Source organism: Tauraco erythrolophus, chromosome 13 (assembly GCF_009769465.1).
Source record: "Tauraco erythrolophus isolate bTauEry1 chromosome 13, bTauEry1.pri, whole genome shotgun sequence".
Lineage (NCBI taxonomy): Eukaryota > Metazoa > Chordata > Aves > Musophagiformes > Musophagidae > Tauraco > Tauraco erythrolophus.
Genome location: NC_141477.1, coordinates 9333208 through 9355615, shown reverse-complemented (window position 1 = coordinate 9355615; position 22408 = coordinate 9333208). Strand labels below are relative to the sequence as shown.

At 42.0% G+C, this 22408-nt stretch overlaps 1 protein-coding gene across 2 annotated transcripts in view; it reads left to right on the top strand.

Moving 5' to 3' along the window:
• Positions 1 to 883: 883 nt before the first annotated feature.
• Positions 884 to 22408, top strand: part of STK26 (serine/threonine kinase 26) — a 33924-nt gene continuing 12399 nt past the window's right edge. Inside the window, exons 1-2 of one of the 2 annotated variants that reach the window (XM_086619442.1) lie at positions 884 to 944; positions 17310 to 17540. In XM_086619442.1, coding sequence (XP_086475568.1) covers positions 903 to 944; positions 17310 to 17540 — 273 coding nt within the window. In that variant the 5' untranslated portion in view covers positions 884 to 902. Of the gene's footprint in view, positions 945 to 9295; positions 9317 to 17309; positions 17541 to 22408 lie in introns of those variants that run through there. The other variant, XM_086619443.1, reaches the window with a different exon arrangement.

Sequence of the window (22408 nt, the reverse complement as noted above, 5' to 3'; positions counted from 1 at the left end):
GTATGGGAACGTGAATCACAGACACGAATACGTGACTCATGTAGGAATGGGAAAAATGTCACCTAAACCCACTGTTCTTTCCTCCTCCCCAGGCCCCGGCGGTGCGCGAGGGGCAGCCCACCCCACCGGGGACGAAGCCGCTGGTGAGGGACAGCAGAGCGCTTTGGACGGGTCCTGCACAGCTGGGGCAGGGCTGGTGGAGAGCTGGCCTGCGCGGGAGGCAAGGAAACCGGCCACCCCAAACTGGGAGCTGGACACCCGCCACTTGCCCACTACCTTCCCGGCAGCTGGGTGCCAGGAGCGCCCTGCCTCCCTTTCCCGGTCCCTGCCCAGCGCAGGCGGCCCGAGGGGCGGGGGCAGCTGACGCCGCGGCCCGTGCGGCGGCGGTGGCGGCTCCGCCCCGCGAGGCCGGAGCCGAGACGGAAGAAGCCGCCGCCGCCGCACAGCAGCCGCCGCCTCTTGCCGGAGCCCGACATGGCGATCTGAGCCCAGCCCCGGCCGCGCCGAGACCCGCCGCCCCGCTCCGGGCGGCCCCGAGCAGCAGCCCCCGCGCCGGGACCGGGGAGCAGGGCATGGGCAGGGCGAGCGGCGCCAGCCGGCAGGGCCGCTGCTAGGAGCCCGGCGGGCATGGCAGAGCGGCGCTAGGGACCCCCTTCCCGTCCGCGTCGCGCAGCTCGGCCCCAGCCCCGCAGCCGCGAGGTGAGCCGGCGGCGGGCGGGGGCTGCCGGGCAGGGCGGGCCGCGGGGAGGCACGGAGCGGAGCGGAACGGAAAGGAGGGAGCGCGGCCCGCAGTAAAGCCGCCTCCCCGCCGCTTTGTCCTTCCAGGCCCTGCCGCCGCCGCCCAGGAGCAGGGAGGCCGAGAGAGGGGAGCAGCGGGCGGCGCCCGGCCGCCGCAGCCCGCCATGGCCCACTCGCCCGTGGCGGTGCAAGTGCCCGGCATGCAGGTGAGCTCCGCGCCGCGCCGGCACCAAAATGGAGGCGACGGGCCCGCGCTCGGGCCCGGCTCCGGAAGCGGCGCTCGTGGCCCCACCGGGCGGAGGCCCCCGCCGGTTCCGCAGGTCCGGGGGGCCGCGAGTGGGCGAAGCGGGGCGGGCGGCGCGGCCTGGCCGCGGGGGGAAGGCCTCGCTTGGCCTCGGCGGGAGCGCGGGCCGGAGCCCGCCGAGGGAGGGAGGGAGGGAGGGAGGGAGGGGGTGCGCGGAGGTAACGGGCGGCCCCGCTCCCTCGGCGCGCCCCGGGGAGCCGCGTACCTGCCGCCAGCCCGGCGGGGGCGGAGGGTGTCCCCTCCCTGGCTTTCCCCTTTGTTCGGAGCTGGCCGCGCCGCATCCAGGAGCGCTTAAGAGCTGCTGACCCTGGTTGAAGGCGGAATGGAGTTAATCGCGGGCTGCGCCGTAAGTGGCATGTCAGGCCGGCCGGCGGGCATAGCTCCTGCGGGACTGCCCCACCAGCGGGCACCTGGCGCCAGGCCCGTAGCGCGGCTTCTCCGAGGACCTTGGCGATTACTGGGAAGGAGGTGAAGGCGGGTCCGGTGGTGTGGGAGCTGTGGGAGTCATCATCTGCCAGGAACTTACACCCCTGGGAGCGAGACCCGTTGCAGTTTCTCAGTGCTTGTGGCATCTGCTTAGAAAACAAGCCAGCTCGTGTGTTCTCGATTTCATAGGACAGTTGGAATACCTCCGATTCTTTGTTCTTGCTCCGGTGGGCAGTCCAATGCAGGTTCGGGCAGAGATCTTTATCAAACACAAAGGAACTGAGAACTAAACTCCTTTCAGTCTTGATTTTTGCTCGTCAGACACCAGTCAGCGTTTTGAGCTTTCTCTTAACTTCTGGGATAGTCATGCGGGTATAATATTGGAAGTTTTTTCAGTTCAAATAACATAGAAGCCCTTATGAGACATCTCTCTCTGTGTGTGAGATGTACAGTAAAGATTTCGGGAGGTTTCAGAACAGAAAGTTAAAATTTCTCTTGGTCAGGTATCTTCATCATATCTAGCAAGTGTAAAATTGATGTAAAAACAGTATTTGTACATTCGTTTAGGCCAGTTACAATACCAACATGTGGTTTACCCTTCTGATTTCTAATTATTTGCAGGCTTTCTGAAATCAGTTAAATTTTGTTCATCCATTGACCTTTTTGTTGATATAAGAGGACATAAACCACATTTTCTTAGCCTCTTTGTTCCATTAATGTATCAGGGTTACTGTTGTATTGGTACATCCCAAAGGAATCTTGTGATAAAAGATTTAGAGGCTTTAGCCTGAGTTGCTTCTGTCTCTTTTAGTGTGTTTTTATTTGGGAGATGTCTATTTCAAAATCCAGTTTGTCAGTTTCTTATTTTTCTCTGCTTAGTGTGTGGCTGTCTTGTTTTTCAGTAGCTGCCCTGTCATCACAAAAAACCCTTGAAATTATTTGAGGTCCTGTTTTCCATTGTTAAACCAATAAACTTTATGTAATGGCATATGTAGTTCCACTAGTATTGTTGATGGTTTAAGCCAGGCCCCTTAACATGTATCTGTAGGTTTAAAGCATTTTCTTAACTGTTAGATATGTACAGCTGCATAGAATTAAAATATATTTTTTCCCTTGGTGACTTTTTTTTTTGTGGTGTGTGAAGACTATGAAAGTCTTAGAATACAAAGAAATAGAATTGGGTGCAAAATTATTCTGCTCACTCTGCTTTTGGAAGAATCATAATACAGGATTTTTCTGATTAAAAAAAACTCCCACCCTGTTCTAGAAGATTGTGGTAGTCTGAGGTGTATGGGTTGCTGCTTTTGTTTTTTTAACTTATCTGAACTGTTCAGTCAGGATCATCCAAGTGATAATAAAAGCATCCCTGCTTCTGCTCAGTGTTAAATGCATGGTGATTGACTGGAGAAGGAATAAACAGGTTCTTCTGTGATGGGAAAAGAGCTAATAGTTATTTTAAAACTATCAATGTGGGAAAGTGCCTGCATTTTCAAACCGCTTGTTTCATAGTCTGTGTTGAAGGAAGCATTTTATTGAATATAACAGTTGGAAACTGCAGTTGCCGGAGAACGTGTTACAGGTTTGATGTTTTCAGTTGTATTGTAATCTTATACTTTCTCTCCTGTTTCATTATACAAAAAAAAGTATTATCAAAAATCCAGAAACGATGTATTATGTAATTTCCATACTCCAAAAAGAAGACTTTGACAGTTTATCACCGAAGTATAACAGAAGCTTTTTTGACTGTTCTAAGATCTTTCATCTTATGAAGTCATGTTCCCTTAAAAAAAAAAAAAAATCCAAACATGGAAAATTACAGAAAGTCACAAAGAGTTATTTTTGTGAACTCCCAGTCTGACTTGAAGTACCCTGACAACAATGGAAGAGCCAGAGTAGTATTATCTGTTGCTCTTATGAGTAGTTACAGAACCATTTGTTTATGTAGTGGTTGCGTTCTGTTTAACCTGTCTTATGTCCCCAACAAAACCAAATTCTATACCTAACAATTCTTGCCTGTGCAAACAACTTCCTAAACACATTCATTTTCCTTGCTCCTTTGGAAAGGCTCCGTTTGATCCAATTGTATGGTGTTAACGTACTCAGCAGCCAAACTTCTAAGCCCATTCAGTGAAATCAAAGTACTTAGTGAATGTATAAAATGAGTGCTCTGAAGCTGAGCATGGGAGACTAAATTATGGCACTTCATACGGAATCCAAGACTAGGAGGAAAGAGGAAAGGTTGGTATAGCTATGTAAGTACAGTTAAGGTGTCCTGGTCACATGAAGTGAAGTTTGCAGTGAGTTTGAATATGAGGTTGAGTTGTTATTCAGTAATGTCACTCTGTACATTTGTTTCTTTTTCTGATGGGATAGAAATACTCAAACTAGTTCTTAATCTGAAATGCTTTGAGATCTCACAGTGAGAATCTTGTCTACCAACACTCTCTTCAAGGAATCCAGCTGAACTTGTACAGAGCATTTCTGGATGTGGCTTGCAAGAGAGATAAGAGTTTACCTGTGTCTTTTACCAGCCTAGGGCCTGTACTGAAAAGTATTAGTAGTCCTACACTGCTGCTTTTCTCTTGTCCAGCAGGCAGGATGTATAGTTCAGAGAGTTATGTTCATTTCAAGTGATTAGAAAGTTTAAAGTATGTCAGTCATTTTAGAATGATGCATTTCTGGTGAACTTACGTTATTGACAGCATCTCCTACGTTACTCCAAACCTTAATGCTTTCCAGCCTCTCTTATTTGTAAGCTTACACGTGAGCAACAATTAACCTCTCTAAGGTGGACAGCGAAGAAATCTTCCTCTCTGTCAACACCCTAAACTTCAAAACCAGTTTGTAAACTTCAGCAGTGGAACATCACTCAAGTAATAAATTGCTTTTTTAGCTGGTGAAGTTTTTATACATAAACTTTCCCTTTTCCTGTTCTAATTTGTTGTGCAAAATCTTAAGTCTGTGATTAACTGATGGAAATGTTGACTCTTCTCATTTGTGTTTCTTCTTGTTGGTATGCGTGTCTTTGGAACCTGATTTTGGGCTTTATTTCTCTGTATCTCTGCTGTCCTACTCATCTAAATGCTTTTCGTTTCCGTTCTCCTGGCTTTGTTGATGTCTCCTGATCCTGTATGGCAGTAGTCTTGAGTGCAGCCAGAAAGGTTGTTTAGACCTGATCTCCATCTGTTTTTATTGGTGTTCAGACTATCTTGCAATGAAAAGCCTAACTTCCCCTAAAAGCAGAGCAGCCAGAAGCATGTGACCTGTCAACTGGTGTACTCTCATTCACAACTGAAGGATTGCTTGATTAAGTGTGGACTCAAATAGAAAGGTGAGCTTTGCTCTTTGTGCTGCCAGTTAACAGACTGGCTGCAGGGTGCTGCTCGAACAACCTGAGCCTGGCAGCTGGAGAGTGTCTCCCCATAAGATGCTCAGAGGCAGATCTAGTTATTGGATGCGTGTACAAAGATTAAAGGAGAGGTGGCATTTAATTTTGGAAGTGATCTTTTCCATAGAGTAAGTGAAAAATACATTTTTCTCTTAAATTAGTGCACCTGCAGAAATAGGCTCTTTGTGCGGTGCCTAAAGCTGGTCTAGAAGTATGTCAGATTTCTTACGCGTTGTAGTTAGAAGAATGTGACTTGTGTTAAGAGCAAGCGGTCTGTGACTGTTGAATGCTTAAATGTTTAGAGAGTGGGTTGTTAGACCAACTTAAACCTTTGAAGAAAGATCCATTTGGAGATCTGGTACCTCATTCCTCTCCTAGGAACTGAGCTGCATCCAGATGGTTCCATAGTAAGTTTGAAAAGGCTTTAAACTTCTATTATTTAGAGACAAGACTTTCTTAAAGGGAACTGGAAAGTCTAGTGCTTGCAGGATGCCAGGAGACTTCCACAGTGCCTGGAAAACAGAGATTTCTTGTGATGAAGCTAGGATGGACTCCAGTGTTTCAGTGATGAATACCTTGTCCAATTTCAGTTCCTTGATTTGTACTTTGGGCCGCAGTGCAGGCAGGCTGTAGGAAGACGGTATTTTAAGACCTGTGGAGAACATGCCTCTTTGCTACCTGAAGCAGATATGCATCAAAATATGTGTGGAATTCAACACTGCAGTTGTTCCTTTCCTAGTTGTGCTTGATGTACAAGCTGTATCACACCTAACAGTAGTCTGCTAACCCAGCTCAGGCTTCGTTAGCTGAACTTGGTTCTTCCGTTTTGTGCACTGTGATAAGTTACTCTGACAAAGAAAAGCAGAGCTCAGTCATACTTGCAGTGTCTTACTGTCGGAGGAGGAGGAAGATAGAGTGAGCTCTGGAAAGTGTTGGGTACGTGGTACCTGTGTAGGTATCATCAGCTGGAATTCTGCAGATGCTTTTATCAGGCTTAGAAGAAAAAATCCACAGCAGTCTTTTACTAGAGCTTTTTGTGCAGATTTTACAGTTTTATACATGCATTAAGTGCACTGACCTGGAATTCAGAGGTAAATCTACTGAAGCTGCAGAGAGCACGTAAAACAAACTTGGCTCGTCTCGCCTTAGTCTCTCTGCTGTTTCATACCATCATACACTCTCAGTTTTGGGTAGAAGATAATTTCCCCCAAAAGGTAAAAAAAAATGACATGAAACCAGACTTTTAGCTTTTAAAAATATATAGTTGTTACTTTATTCTGAAGTGATTTTTTTTTTTCTGTTTAATTTAACATTGAAAAGATTCACACTGGTTGTTTTTGAACTCATGTCTTATTGTCATGCTTTACAAGTCCTGATGAAAGCTTGCTTTTTCTTTTTTCCTTTTCCTAAAAAAGGAGAGTGGATAGCAAGTTGTAGCTCAGTAGTATGTTGCAATGTGTTGTTAAAAAAATGAAACAAATTTCTTTAGATGCTTATTTTGAGGGAAGAATTGTTTCTTTATATATAGTAACTTTGTGGCACACCATGATGAGTAGATACGACTAACTGCCTCTGCAGCAGGGTTTGTCCTATGAGACCTATGAAACATCTTGATAAAGGTAGATGAACGTATTATCCTTGGTTTTCAGTGTTTTCAGTTGTCTCCAAAGTGAAAGGATGAATTTTAAACCTGTTAGTAAAAGTACCGCTTGTTTGCTCTTTGGTGATTACCTTCAGATTTAAGAGTCACCAACTCTGAAAAGTGATGAGAGACTATTGTTTTGTCTTTCATTTATTTTTAGGGACCGAGTTTGATAATTGACAGATGCTTGAAGAGTTCAGGGATGGCTTTTGGGGGGATGGGGGTGAACAGTACAAATTTGGTTTTGAAATTCTTCTGTAACAAATAGTTTTCTGGCATGCTGTAATTAATGGCTACATGTATGTTGTCTGTGCAGAAATAAAGAGTTGGTGAGGTATCTATCATGTCAGGAACCACTGTTCCAAATTCTGCTATTTCTTTCTAACTTAGAATAATGGAAAAAATCAAACTCCTCACCAGTTTTTACTCTATTTAAAGAACTATAAGTTGTTCTTTTAAATTTAAATAGTTCTTCTAGAACAAGTCTGTTCTGCTGATTAGATGAGGATCACTGAGCACGCTCCTTAGCTCTGAAGGAGAGATTTAAATCTCATGGGAAGGGTGCCCATCTAGTGATATTCACTGAAATCCGTTCTGCCAGAGGGATTGCTAGCCAAATAAATCTGGCAAAAAGAACTCAATCAGAGAAACTCTTAATGAAGGGACTGACAAGGTAACAGTAGCTTGCCAGTCTCATTCTTCCTCATATCTTGTGTGTGTGGTTTTGCAGAGAAGCTTTGGGCAACCTGGTGTAGTGGAGGGTTTCCCTGCCCATGGCAGGGGGTTTGGAACTAGATGATCTTTGAGGTCCCTTCCAACTCAAACCATTCTATGATACTTATTTGGTCTGTAGCTTGGGAAAGAGCATGGCTTCAGCTTAGATCTTGCTTTGAAGAACTGCGTAGTTGACTCTCAGAAGTGTGAAGCCAAATTTGTCTTCTTGCCAAATTCGTTATTTGAATGGTCTTGATTGAGGCAGTGTATCTGGAAAAGTTTTGTGGCGTGATCTGTCTTGGATATGCATGAATTCCATATGCATTGATGAAGAAGATCAAGGAATGAGAAATGTTAGTTATCTGCAGGTTTCACACTTGAGCTGTGGAAGGGGGAACCTAAGAGCCCAGGGTGGCTTCACTGTTTTCATAAACCAGAAGTCAAGAACCATCTGTTCAGTCCTGAAGAATGTGGGTTTTTTTCTGTTTCACTCCTGCTCCCCGATCTTTTGCAGACTTTCCTTTCAGCTGAGTACTGTTGTACGTTCTGAATATTTGAATAATATTGACTAGGGGGGATCAGAGGGTTTCTGTGCTTTGCTAGATGTCAAGTTGTATTTCAATGCAGGCTTCTGTGTTGGAGCTGAATGCAGAATAATAAAAACTCTGTACAGCTTGAAACGACCGTGAGTGTTGTAAAGTGCCTAAATGTAAAACACTGAATGGAAAAGATAGAATTTCTACTGATGTAAATCAATTAAAAACATACAGAGAATTATGAGGGGAGCAAGATGATCTTGCTGTTCATCTCTCACCTAGGAAGGTGTCATCTGGCAACGAGTCATAGCAAGAACATTTTTACATTCCTGCACAGCTTTATTCCAGCCTAGTTGGCAAGAAGAATCTGAATTTTTTTTCAGGGTGTTTCTCTTCCTCCCCTCCCCCTTCCCCTTGCCTTTTATGTAATGAGATGCTTTGCCATGCTGTGAATGAGCAGCAAAGTAATTGGAAAAGGAGTTTCCTGAAACGGGCAGGTTGGTTCTGGCAGGGTAGATTTCTTGCTTCCTTTGTAGCTCATTTTGGAGTTGTATTTCTGGTTTTCCATTGTGTGCTTCTTGTAGCTTCAGGTCCGGTATGACTGATACGGTCAAGGGCCTGTATTCAAATGGAGAGTACAGCTTTTGAGCTCGTGGTCGTCTAGCCTTGGGAGAGGAGAGAAATCTAGGATTCTAGCAGACTGGTGTGTTTGCCTTCCTTTCTCAAAAGGGTCCTTGCCAAATCTGAAGGAATGGTGCGATATCCTCTAACTGTGGGGTTCATGGCAGGCAGTGATCATGCCTGGAGAGTTATCTGTGGTAAACAAACTTGCGGTCTGCTCTTTAACCCACATTGTGTTTTACAGCCATCCTTTTTCAACTAGTGTTTTTCACTTTAATTCTGTTTAGCCTGAAAATAAGTAATGACTACTTTAGTGGAGAGATTTGACGAAGATACTTATGTGTGTGTTAAACTTGAGGTCTTGCTGCTGCTTTCTAGTTTATGAACTGGCAAGTTAAAAAGCTGGATTTTGTTGTTATTTTTGTTCTAGCTGGATTATAGTATGAGTTTAATCTTATTTACAGGAGGAAAATCTGTGTTTCAAGTTCTAACTTGCACAGAAGGAGTGCTAGAATGGCTTCTAAGATAGAGCAGTGAGGAGGCTTGTAGAATTTATGTAGCAGTTGCCATTTAGCTCTGGATACCAAACCTCTAAATAGTAGGAAAATGGTCCATATGTCATAATGATATAGTTTGTTGCTGGCAGAGTTTTGACGTAGTTTCTCCTTTAAATGGGTGTGGCAAAAATAAAAAAAAAGTGGTTTGTGTACTGATAAGCAGGCTGCTTGCTGAAAGGAAAGACATACTGCTAAAAGTAGGCTGCAGCCCATAAATGGTTGTTTTTCTGTCTACCTATTAAATGTGACTTTTGTAATCTGTCTGCAGATGAGTTTTTTCAAAGCAGTTCATAAAATGGAGAGATGACAAATGTTACTCAGTGATGAGAAATTGCAGTAGTCTCTGTCTTCTGACTTCTGATCCAGGTGAACAGGCAGCAGTTCATGGAGGTGGGTTAGTTACCCGTTCAGCAGTCACCTGTCCTGCACTGTTCAACAAAGGACGCAAAATCTGTTTTGAAAGATGAGCTTGTTGAGCTCCAACAAATGCAGAACAGAGTTTGAACGCTTCGGGATACTAGAACCTGTTGATTTCTTGCACTGACTTCTGTTTCCATCTAAGGATGTCCATTCTTCTAGCTGTAGAGCATTCAGCCACTTACAGCTTTTTCAGATCATAGTGAAGATCTAGGCACACGATTTGTGACCCTCTCCCTCCTTAATTCCTCCAACTGTTTTGGTAGGCTTTTCAAAGCAGGCTGAAGGATATGTATGCAGCTGTATGCAGTGGTTTGAGGACCTTTTTTAAAGATACTAGGTGGTTAAAAGGGATTGATACATAGGGTGGAAGCTAAGTGAGACTCCATTTGAAATGTAAGGATATTCAGTTATAGAGAAGCTTATTGGCATGAGAAATTTCTTTGTGCTTCCTTTCCTCAGTGCAGAATATTCTTCATAAATAATTGGTATAGTTTTTTTAATTGCCTGTGTCAGAGAGCTAATCTTTGGGACGTGTGGTGTTGTTCTTTCTTTTTGCTTATTTGTGCTGTTTCCTAAGATTCTTCATGTTGTGTTACCAAAGTGAAAGAATGGCTAAGAAGAGAGGAAGTGAGTTCAGTGGTTTCCATTTTCAGCACAACATGCAATTGACAGCTTACATCTGTCACAGGTCAGAGATGGTTTGAAGAGGAAGGTGATTCTTTCCTTAGAAATCTGAGAATGAGTGTGTTTGAATGCTGTTTTTAAAGTTTTGACAGTCATCTGAATTTTCAAGCAGCTTGCCTTGTGGCTGACCTGATGAAAGCAAAGCCACATGGGGTTTTTTGCTTGCTTATTTTTGCTTTTGTTTTCTATTGAAGTTCTCCAGGTTCTCACTAAAAATGGCAATGAGTCTTGGTCTTGTCAGATAAGGGTGGTGTTTCATAAAGAGTGTAACAGAGGCCAGATCCCATTTAAGGACAGCAAAGCTCAGATGTGGTTTTTGCTACCTACTGTGTAGAAAAGCTTGGTAATGTAAAAGTTTGATGCTTTATAAAACCAAATTGTTTTGTTGTTAAAAGAATTTTTTTTGTCAGTATGTGTCATACAGTTGTAGTAAATATAATGAAGTATCTGGTATCCTGATATTTGAGTCTTGAACAAGACTGCAGAGTAGCATCAGAGTTTAGTTACGTGCATAAGTCGCTGAGAAGCAAGTGTGTGTAGAAGAAAAAGAAAAAAGATGTCCACAGGTTCCACCCTTGTTTTGAATGTCTGCAGCTTCATTTTTTTTCTGATTATTTATAAGTAATAATGGATCTGCACCTGTGCCTTCATTAACTTCAAGCTATTTAATTTTTTAGGTATATACACACACATGCCTATGGCACTGTTTGTGTGAGTAACTTTAATTATAATAGGATTTCAAAATAAAATTGGTGGGGGGAGGTGGGAGGAGCTCCAGGAATTAAAATCTATCACTACCTGTGGTGGCTTTATTGTAAAGAAGTAACATGTTCCTTATGCAGGTAAAATATGGAAATATATATAATGTATGTGAATATATATTGTTATATAATAGAATATGCATGGTGTATAACTAATGCGTGTATAATATCTGAAACTACGTGCAGATAGTGTCAGGGAAGAAATTGGGCTAAGAGGAATGTATCTGCTGATTGAGACATTACTCTAAGAAGTGCTGTGTAGCCTATTAGGTTTAACAATCTTACTCCCTGTTCATTTCAATTTTTCGAGAGTCTGAACAGAAGGAAAACTTAACGATACTTTGTTGTCTTAGAATAGATAAATGTCTATGAATGTGCCGATTACCTGTGATTTCAATATGTTTAGCCCAGGTGCAGTGTTTTGTAAGAGTCAGATAAATGCTGAGAGTAGATGAAACGTCTTAATTTTAAATCTGTGTTTCTTTTATTGACTTTCAAGTGTCTTTTTTACTCATTGTATTTCAGGTATTCATTCTTAAGACAATAAAAGGTCTCTTAGAGATTTTACAGATAACAAACGAGGCCTCATAATTGTGGTTTAATTTTGTTAGCCATAATTCAGACAGTGAGACTTGGTGAGAAGTGGTGCAGTGCATGCTGGCTTCAGCAGCAAAGTTGGCACACATTCCTCGTCTGGCATTTTAATGCTAATGTAGATATAAGGCTGCACAACAAATTAATTACTAGGGTGTTTTTTTTGGTGGTGGGTTGTTTTTGGTTTACTTTTAAATGTTTTACTCCTCCTTTTCTTCAGCCTTTCTATAAGATAGCTCTTTTGCTAATAGTTTACCTTTGACTTCTCCCTGACTATCAAGATCAGGCTTTTGTTTTAATGAGCAATTGCTTGAAATGACAGTCTTTTAAACACACAGGTAATTCCCATGGCTTCGAAAGATACCAGTATGTGTTAGGGTGCCATAGTAGTGGATACTTGAAAAACATGAGTAGGCACTCTAGTCTTCTCTTATCAACTTTTTATAAAATCTTTTGAGCTGATTATTGCATCTTTAATGAGGAAAAGGACTTGGGGTTGCTGGTCGATGAGAAGCTCAACATGAGCCGGCAATGCGCACTGGCAGCCCAGAAAGCCAACCATATCCTGGGCTGCATCCAAAGCAGCGTGGCCAGCAGGTCGAGGGAGGGGATTCTGCCCCTCTCCTCTGCTCTCGTGAGACCCCACCTGGAATACTGCGTTCAGCTCTGGAGTCCCCAACACAAGAAGGACATGGAGCTACTGGAGAGGGTCCAGAGGAGGGCCACGAAGATGATCTGAGGACTGGAACACCTCTGCTATGAAGACAGGCTGAGAGAGTTGGGGCTGTTCAGCCTGGAGAAGAGAAGGCTCCGGGGTGATCTTATAGCAGCTTTCCAGTACCTAAAGGGGGCCTACTGGAAAGCTGGAGAGGGACTTTTTACAAGGGCATGTAGTGATAGGACAAGGGGCAATGGATTTAAACTGAAAGAGGGGAGATTTAGATTAGAGATAAGGAAGACATTTTTCACTGTGAGGGTGGTGAGGCAGTGGAACAGGATGCCCAGAGAAGTTGTGGCTGCCCTATCCCTGGAAGTGTTCAAGGCCAGGTTGCATGAGGCTTTGGGCAACCTGGTGTAGTGGAAGGTGTCCCTGCCCATGGCAGGGGGGTTGGAACTAGATGATCTTTGAGGTGCCTTCCAACCCAAACCATTCTATGGTTCTTTATCTAATGTGTATTTGAGCAATGTCTCGCAATGTAGGTGAGCTATTCTGTAGTACTGCTACAATTTTAAGGGAATTTTTGTTCCAATAAAGCGTGGGAGATGCTTGAAAATACAGATAGTATAACAGCATTTCTGGATCAGGTTTTAGAAATACTGTCAAGACAACACTGACAGACTGCTTAGAAGAAATCTCACAAGACTATGTTAAATTATTTGCTTTGGGGAACCTAGAGGATCCTAGTTTTGATTTTGTTAGATGTAAGGCATTAGCTCAATCTCTGTCCAAGATTTTTTTTAAGCTTTGTTTTTTCATCCATTTGTACTCAATAATCTTTGATGATATTTGTTGATAAACCTTCTTGGAAGACCTGTTTCTATAAGACCTGTCCTGCACTGACAGATCCTGAAGCAGTCTAACATAGATACTGTTTCTTACGACTAGGTGTATGTCATTAGGTATCTGTTTAACGTTGGAAGTTAGATATTCAGTGTGCTTTAACATTGTTTCAAAGGAAGAACTAGAATTTGAAGAACAGGTATGTGAAAGGGTGAGAAGGTGAGTCAGCCAGTCAGTCTTGTAGCAGGATGCAGCCAGGACGTTGCTGTGTAGCTGTGCTTATCAGAATAAAACCAAAATGCTTATGTAAGCCGTGTTGGCAGAATATTGGATGTAACTACTGCAGGTATGCTGGCAAAAGCTACGCTGTGGTGTTTTTTTATTCGGAGCTTCTGAGCCCGCACTTGGACTAGATGACCTCCTGAGGTCCCTCCCAAGCCAAATTGTGCTATGATCCTGTGCCTTTGTGTGTGTACGTACGTGTGTGTAAACACACACAGTGATGGCACATGGTTGGATGAGAGAGGAGGAGAGATGTGACTGGTCACTAGCACAGGCTGTGTGGTTGTGCTGGGCTGGTGAAATGGTGGACTTGCTAAGCTGTGCAGAGGGCTTGTAGTGTCACGCTGGTGCCGGTACTGTTGCTCATGCTGGCTGGATTGAAGTTGGCATGGGAATGTGCCTGTGCTTGTCATACTTGGTGCTGCTTTTGTCTGTGGAAATGGGCTCAGGGAGGGGAAGAACAATAGGTTCTCTTCCTGATTTGTCCACTGTTAGGTGTTTTCTTCAGAGAAGCAATGATGGAGTCCGTACACTGTCTATTGTATTGTTACCCTCTGCTGCCCAACAGACATGACTCCCCATAGAAACCAGTATTTATTAAAAAAACCCACAAACAACCTAACAATTATTCATGCAGGCAACTTTCAAAGCTTCTAAACCTTTTTCCTGTTCAATGAAAGATCTTTGAAAGGAACAGGGAATAACATTTGGTTGTTATGCTCAGGAGTGTCAATAGTGTTAGAAATCTTAATTTCTACCATGCTAGAAGCTTAGCTGGCAGCTGTGCTGCAAAAATTTAGTGGTATATATGTGGTATGCACACATTGCACTTATTTATATAAAATATTTTTCCATCTTTTTCTATACTAGGAGGAGGATAGGCATTACTGCATTATATAGATTTACCTCTGTTTAAAAACTAGTCTTTTAAAGTTTGGGTTTTGGGTTTTTTATTAGTTGTAGAAGAGCATTCCTGTAGAACAATAGTCTGAAAGACAAGAAAATTAAGAAAGGTAAAAGCAAATCTGTTTCAGAATGCAGTCTTTGTTCGAAAGCTGTGGTTTAAGTTATGTAGTGTTCGAAGTTTGAAGCCTTTCCAAAGGACATTATCTCAATATTAGCCATAGTTGGTCAGAAATATTTGCCCTTATCCTGGAGTGTCCTGCAGTTCCTTGTCAGCCTTGGTGAGTAACAGAAGCTGCAAAGCTGACTTTGCTTGCTGTGAGAGGATTTTCTCAGAATAGAAAGATGTGACTTTTTTCCTCTAGTTATCCCGCACAGTTTGTTCTCCTCTGATGCCCCTCTGTTCCACCTCTCCCTCCTAGGGATGTACATGGAGTTCTGCAGTGCTGGGAAGTTCAGCCATGCCCGATCTCTCCCTCTACTCCAGCACTCCCACGTAACGGCGTTAGGAGTTGTTGGAGCTCTGTTTCACCTGAAGTAGCTTGGGGGATAGAGTTTGGAGGCCTAGCTGGTTTTGTTGGTGACCATTAAGTGGGTGTATAGGATTGAGAGATGTGCACTTCCACTGAGGAGCCCAGAGGAATTCTCTGCTTAAGGTTTCTCCCCAAGCAAAACCCAAATGTTACCCTTTGAGTTCATCAGACGTTTGTAAAGGGTTGGATTAGCTGACTATGGCTGTGGTTAAATTGCTTCTCTTTTATCTGTCTGGGACTGTTTAACAGGTTTAATCTCAAATCAACAATAGCTATTATTTAGCATGACTGATTTCTGGAATCCCAGGCTCTAAGCATGTCTCAAAATGAAGCTAATTTTTCTGAAGATGAGTACTTTAGAGTTAATGGAAAGTTTTGTCAATCTTCCTTCTTAACTCTGTTGTTCCTTGGAGGGTGTGTGTGTCTTTGTTTATTGTAAATGGAGAACTATCAGTTAATTATTCCTTATTGCAACTAATACTGTAGTTTAGGGATGTATCAGGTTGCTGACTAAATGACAATTCTGCAGCTTATCTAGCAGCAGGGAAAGGCTGGGTGGCGGTTGCTGCTGCTTTTGCCACGTGTCCCTACAATATTTTTTTGAAACACATCTGAAAACAGATTTTAAATTCAGATTAAAAAAAAAAAATTATTTTTTTTAGTCTTAACGATGAAAAGATGACAGGAGCTGATGTGATAGTGTATGGCAATATGGCTGTCTTTGGGTAGTTGGAATATTTACTTTTTTTGTGTCTATCCTAAACCTTTATGAGCATCTGAGACTTATAATAATTTTCCAGTGTAATAAAATTAGTTGTCCCAGATTTCAGATCAAAATAGTAATCATCCTTTGCTTTTTTCATTTGCTTTGACTGTGTATTTGTTCATGTTGTAAGTCTTTCACTGGATCTATCAACAGAAAAAAATAAAAAATTTTTTGCTTAATTGTTTCTCTGAAGCTGGTGTAGGTTTTTTTGTGGGGTTTTGTTTTTGGTTTTAACAAAGCAGAGTAGCAACTCATTGTAGACAAAGGGGAAATTCCTCGTTCTTCTTGCTTTAATGTGCTGCTCAGGAACAGCAGTGTGTCTTGTATATTTGCAAAATCTAAAAATCTAACTCTGCAGATCAGCATGGATCTGCCATATTACTTCGTGTTCCCTCCTTTTGTGATAGCACAAATGACAGCTTCATATATATGAGCAGTGAACTGATTCCACTAAAAATAAACCTGACAAATCATATGGCTAACTCTTAGCCAAATCTGTTTCCTGATTCATCTCGCCATATTGTGGAATAAATTCTGGTTCTGGTAGAAGGAAGAAGCAACAATAAGGGCTCAATAAGGAAATTGTCCACTTCGGACTTGGTTGAAGTAGTTATGTATTTTTTCTCCAGTAAAGATTTCACATCCATTTGCAAGAACACCGGTGTAAAGACGTTTTATGGAGTTTCGTGTTGATACAATAGTATTTTGATGTGCAGGGTAATCTGTGCCTTGGGTTGAATGTCCGCTTTTACCAAAACTATCACTTCTTTTGCTGGTTCTGAGTTCTGGAGTGCGAGAAAGATCTAAAGCAAAGCATCTCTTTCCTATTTTCAAATGTTACTATTGAATCAGAGGGCTTTTTTGGGCAGATGTTTCTTGATCAAAGATCGATTTGTGCAATGAGTTGCCCAGTTCTGACAACAGTAATGTGTCTAATTCTGTTGCTCTGCAAAGCATGGGCTGTTGTCTTAGCATGTCTGTCTCGCCTCTTAAAAACACTTTTCTATAAACTTACTTACTATGGTCTGACATTTTGTGTTCTTAAACTGTAGAACAAGTCTTCCATATCCTTCAGAAGTCACTGCTGTGGTTTTTGGATACACAAGGTTCTCTAAGCAGCCATGTAGCATGCTTTATCTTGAAGGGAAAATGAGAATTTTCTTTGCTTTGCTTTTGTTTCCCTCGTGACTACTTGGATAAAGCTGAGAAATTTGAACTATTTGTATAATAATCAATCTGCTGGTCTTAAGAGTAGTTAATCAACAGAGATTCCAAGCCAGGTGTCCTCAGCAGTGCCATGTGCTGCCTGGTGCTCTGCTCCCATTTTTAAGGCATGCATGGGTGATAGCAGCCAGTTGTGATCAGTGCCCCACGTTCAGTACTCTGCTCCAGCCTTCTTATTCCTCCTTCAAACATCCCTGTCCTTTTTGCTCTGCTTTCTGTCAGAATACCGGGTGGCACAGTCCTTTCCCAACCACCTCCCACTGCATTACTCGATCGGGTGCTTTGTCTGCCCAGGGCTGCTGGCCAGGTGGAAAGCCCAGCCTTTTCCACCTGGGTGATGGTGTTAGTGCTTCTGTGCCAGTAACTGCATTCCCCAGTGTTACAAATTACTGCACAGAGAGCATTGATGTTGAGAACAGCTCTGTTCTTTCGTTTTAAAGGGTTGTTACGTGGGGAAGTGAAACAAGATTTGTACCTGACTCCCTGCCTGGTGAGGCTCGTTCACCTGTGACATAATTGCGTAATGTCTGTTCTGTAACTAATACCTGAATTTGAAGTTAGTGTTCAGGAAATAAATTTATCTGGTGTAAGCCTTCTAATGATGATAAGTCTGGATAATGTGCTTCTTGGGAAGTAATGAGGGCTATTAACTTGGAAGTAAATTAACTAACTTGTGTATCATTCCCCCCCTTCTTTTTTCCTTTTTTTTATCTAGAACCATAGAGCAGATCCAGAAGAACTATTCACAAAACTGGAACGCATTGGGAAAGGCTCCTTTGGGGAAGTCTTTAAAGGAATTGATAATCGAACACAGCAAGTGGTTGCTATAAAAATCATAGACCTTGAGGAAGCAGAAGATGAAATAGAAGATATACAGCAAGAGATAACTGTTTTAAGTCAGTGTGATAGTCCTTATGTAACAAAATACTATGGATCATATTTAAAGGTAATGTATGGTATTGCACAAAGATCTGCTAGCATCTAGTTGTTTTGAATGTCACTAGGAAAAAGTCCTAAAATTGAGGAAGAGTTATCATATCAAATTGACCTTTTTTTTGTACATTTTTGTTTTTCTTTACACAGAGCTTTTGACTTTGTTTTGCTCCTTTTTGCTGTTTGATCTTTGAGGCTGGAGTTTGCACAAAATGGCTAGAGAACGAATGGAGTTGAGAGAGGATTCATTCCTCTTGCCATTGCTTTTGTTTTGGACCCTGGTTTTCTCTCCTACCTCCACAATTCATAGATTTCTAGGTTGGAAAAGACCTTAGAGATCATCCAGTCCAACCGTCCCTAATCCCCCATTAAATCATATCCCTAAGTAGATCATCCACCCTTTTCTTAAACACATTCAGGGATGGGGACTCAACCACCTCCCTGGGCAGCCTATTCCAGTGGCTGACAACCCTTTCAGAGAAGAAATACTTCCTGACATCCAGCCTGAATCTCCCCTGACTAAGCTTATACCCACTTCCTCTTGTTCTATCACCCAACACTAATGTAAAGAGCCCTTCCCCTACCTCCCCACCATCTTTTCTCAAGTATTTGTAGGCTGTAATCAGGTCTCCCCTCAGCCTCCTCTTCTCCAGGCTAAACAGCCCCAACTCCCTCAGCCGCTCCTCATAAGTTTTATTTTCCGGCCCCTTGACCAGTTTAGTCGCCCTTCTTTGGACTCGCTCCAGGAGCTCAATATTTCTCTTAAAGTGAGGAGCCCAAAACTGGACACAATATTCCAGGTGCGGCCTCACCCGTGCCGAGTACAGGGGCAGGATCACTTCCCTATTCCTGCTGGTCACACTATTCTTGATACACGCCAGTATCCCATTGGCCTTTTTGGCCACCTGGGCACACTGCTGGCTCATATCAAGCTGATAGTCAACCAACACCCCCAGGTCCTTCTCCGCCAGGCAGCTCTCCAGCCACTCTTCCCCGAGCCTGTAGCGATGCTTGGGGTTTTTATACCCCAAGTGAAGGACTCTGCACTTGGCCTTATTAAAGCTCATGCCATTGGCCTCAGCCCAACAATCCAGTCTGTTCAAATCCCTCTGAAGGGCCTCCCTACCCTCGAGCAGATCGACACAGCCTCCCAGCTTGGTGTCGTCCGCAAATTTACTGAGGGTACATTCAATCTCCTCATCCGGGTCATTGATAAAGATGTTAAACAGAACTGGACCCAGCACTGAGCCCTGGGGAACCCCACTGGTGACCGGCCTCCAGCCGGATTTAGCCCCATTTACCACCACTCTTTGGGCCTGGCCATCCAGCCAGTTTTTAACCCAAAGGAGGGTGTGCCTATCCAGGCCAGCAGTTATCAGTTTCTCAACCAGAACACTACGAGAAACTGTATCAAAGGCTTTACTGAGGTCAAGGAAAACTACATCCACAGCCCTTCCCTCGTCAATCTTATGATCTTTCTGGGGAAGAGAAAAATACCTCCATAGCTATAGAAGCAAAAACCTTTCTCTGATATAGAAAGAAACCCTGTACCGTGTAGAGATGTGGTGGTAATTAGGTGGCATAGTAGGCCTGAGACAGAGTAAAACTGACATCAGCAGTTGTGTAACCGCTGTGTGAAAGGCTATCTAAGGCATAATTTGAAAACAAACAAACAACAAGGAAAACATACAGAAATCCAGAATGTTGAGTAACTTGCAAAACTGTCCAGGTATAACCACCCTATGTATTGCTGAAGTGATCTAAAGAGCATACATGTTTCAGATGACTTTTAAAAAACCTAAAACCATTCAGTAAAAGCTAAAGTGTTAACCATAGTTAGAACTATCTTCAATATCTGGGGCTTTTTGTTTGCTTGCATTTGGATTTTTGTGTTTTATTAGTTTGTTTGCTTGGGTTTGGGGTTTTTTTGTTGTTGTTTTTTGGGGGATTTGGTTCCCTCCCCCCAGGCATTTCTGGCTCCTTAAGGTATAGTGGGTTTTTTTTGATGTTATTCTAAAGACAGATCTCTGAAAAATGTACCTGTGTCACACTTATGCTGTATCCTTCAGTGATAACATAGAAGTATTCGCAGAATTTATTTAGTAGTGTTCTTTGTAGATTTGGCTTTTTTCCTCTTTAAATTGCAAAAGTATACAATTTTTAATATTTTAACTCTAAGTGGGTCATTTAATATTCTGTGCTCCAAATACTAAATTCTCATTTTGACCAAGATAAGACAGCTGTGGTGGCTTTGCTGTTCACTTATTTACTCAGTATTCTGCAAGTTCTTCGTGCTGAAATGAATGTGCAAATTGTTGCTGATATCCCATCTTTCCATCTCTTTACTGGACTCAGTCTGGGATTTTTTTGTTTGTTTGTTATTAAGTGATAGAGCTCAGAGATGCAGTGGAATTTGTTGTCCTGCATCACAGTGTATTAGAACAAGCTGGTCTTCTCAAGATAATTTTGAGTTCAGCTAGCAGTGTTCCCCTGGAGTAGTGCACAAATGGTACTGTAGATCCAGACATGATCAGTCTTTTTTACAGTCCTTTATTTGTCTGTGATGAGCTCAGTCCTAAATATTATCCTCCTAGGTATCCATCGCTTTAACTTAGTGTTGTAAAAGCCTGATTGTTTGCCCCGAAGTACAAACAGGTCAAGGTAAATCTCAGAAAGTGTTTTTGCTTGGAAGTGTTTTTGCTTGGAAAAGTGTTTTGTTAAATTTCAGGATTGAACAGCGATTTCAGCAGCTTTAAATGGGGAAATGAAACCTTGATTTGATGGAGTTTTGTTTTGTTTGGTTTTGGTTTGGTTTGGGTTTTTTTGAGAGGTGGTGGATGGAAAAAGCTTTATAAGTCATGAATTGAATAGGGAAGGAAAATAGTCTTTTCATTATTGCAGCAACATGGGTACTGAAAGTAAAAAGGGTATTGCAAATATGCCTAAGTACCTGCGCATCACAGCGGTTTGTCTTCAACTATTTACCCCTTTTCTTAGACATGTAAGTGTAGTTATTCTATCACTGCTATAAAACTATCAACTTCTGGTTAGGGTTTTTTAAAAATTCCTGGCAAATACAGGATTATGTTAATGCTGCAGTACTTTCCTCACCACTGTTTCTTTCCATTTCTATTCTAAATGGATAAATTCTGCAAGATTAATACTGAACTCCTGTTTACTTTTCACACTTCTAATATTTTTGGGGAAGGAAAAGTTCTGTGTGTAGAACTTGGGGAGGTGTTTGTGGAATGTTGGTTACTTTCCCATTCCTTTAAGAAATTCCTCTTCAAAAAACCCAACAAAACCAACCAAACCAAAACAGAAAACCCTCTAAAATATGGTTCACAGCAATGTTTTTAGTCCCAGATTCCTGCTTGCTGTTCCCCAAGCAAATGAGTACAAGTGTCCACAGATAAATGATTACTTTTAGTTCTGTAATTAAAAATAAATAAATAAAATGGCTGTTTAAGTAGTATCTTAGCTCTAAATTTTTCTCAGGCTAGATTTATCCTTGGATACTAATACTAGATATTTCTACTTGGGATCCTTCAGGGGAAAGAGTGTATTAGCTTTCTTAAATGTGAAAAGACTCTTTTTATGCTGCCTTTTCATTTGAGTAATAACAGGTATTTTGAGAGTTGTATCTGTCTACTTTTTTTTTTTACTTAATTGCTATAGCTTTTAACTTATTAACTATTACTCTGAGAATGGCTGTCAGCCCAGATATTTGGCTGTGTGGTACTTCATTCAGGATTTAATTTCTCTACATACTGTAGACATCTCTTGGAAACAGTGAAATGGGTACAGTTGTGTAGCAAATGACTTTATAATTAAAGGATAAATAATACTGAGGCTAAATTCTGAAAATTAAGACATTTCTTATAAAGGTGAAGTCCTGGGCTGCAGAGATTAATAGCAGTTTGCTATGGATATGGCTGGTACAAAGATCACATTAAAAGTGGTCTCATAGGTTTGTTGGTGAATACTTCATTTTATATATAAAGATTGTTGAAAATATTCCTAGAAATACCTTTTAAGGTAGTGACTAAAAGGAGCATAAGCATACAGTAAATGGAAAGTATGTAAAACTTTGAGAGTTTTCTTTATCCCTTTGCATCTTGTTTTTCTTTATAGGAAAACAAAACGTTTGAGTCAGTCTGCTCTCTTTCAGATCATGTTTATGGCATAGAAATAGGTTACTAAAATATATTAATCATACATCTAGCTTTCTCTGAAGGAATGGCATTAGAAATGTTTCCGAGTTTTGCACTGTTTAAATCAGAGACTTAAAACGTTCCTGACTATATCAAAGCAAACCCCCAGTGCAAAGGCATTCAGGTGGCCTACAGCATTTCATTGATGTTTTTCAGTTGGGTAACCTAGATCTGGTTTAAATCTTTAAATGCTATAAAATTTGATACTTCTGACTTTGAAGAAACTGCAGCTGTGACAGAGTGTTGGCTTCAGGTTTTTCATGTGGGCCTCAGTTCATCTAACCGAACTGCAACAGAATATCTTCTGTTGTAACTTTTATTCTTGTTTTTTTAACCAATTTTAAGTAAGCTTTGAATAAGCAGATTGTTCTCATCATCAATTTGTAGTCAGTTTGAGTTTTTCCTCCAGTAAGATAGCGTGTTTGGTAATTAAAAGTTGTCTATGACTAAAACACGAAATAAGAGACGTTAACTGTCAGGCTTTTCAAATTGCAAGTATTTCAGGTAAGAGATTTTATTTTTGCATAGTCTGTCCCACATATTCTGCAGCTTTACAGTTTCCTCGCACTTCAGGATGCGGAGCCAGCCTTGTGGCTGATGGGGATGGAGTGGCTTGGTTTCTGAGAGCCTGGGGCTTGCCAGCCACACGCAGGCTCTTCCAGATGCT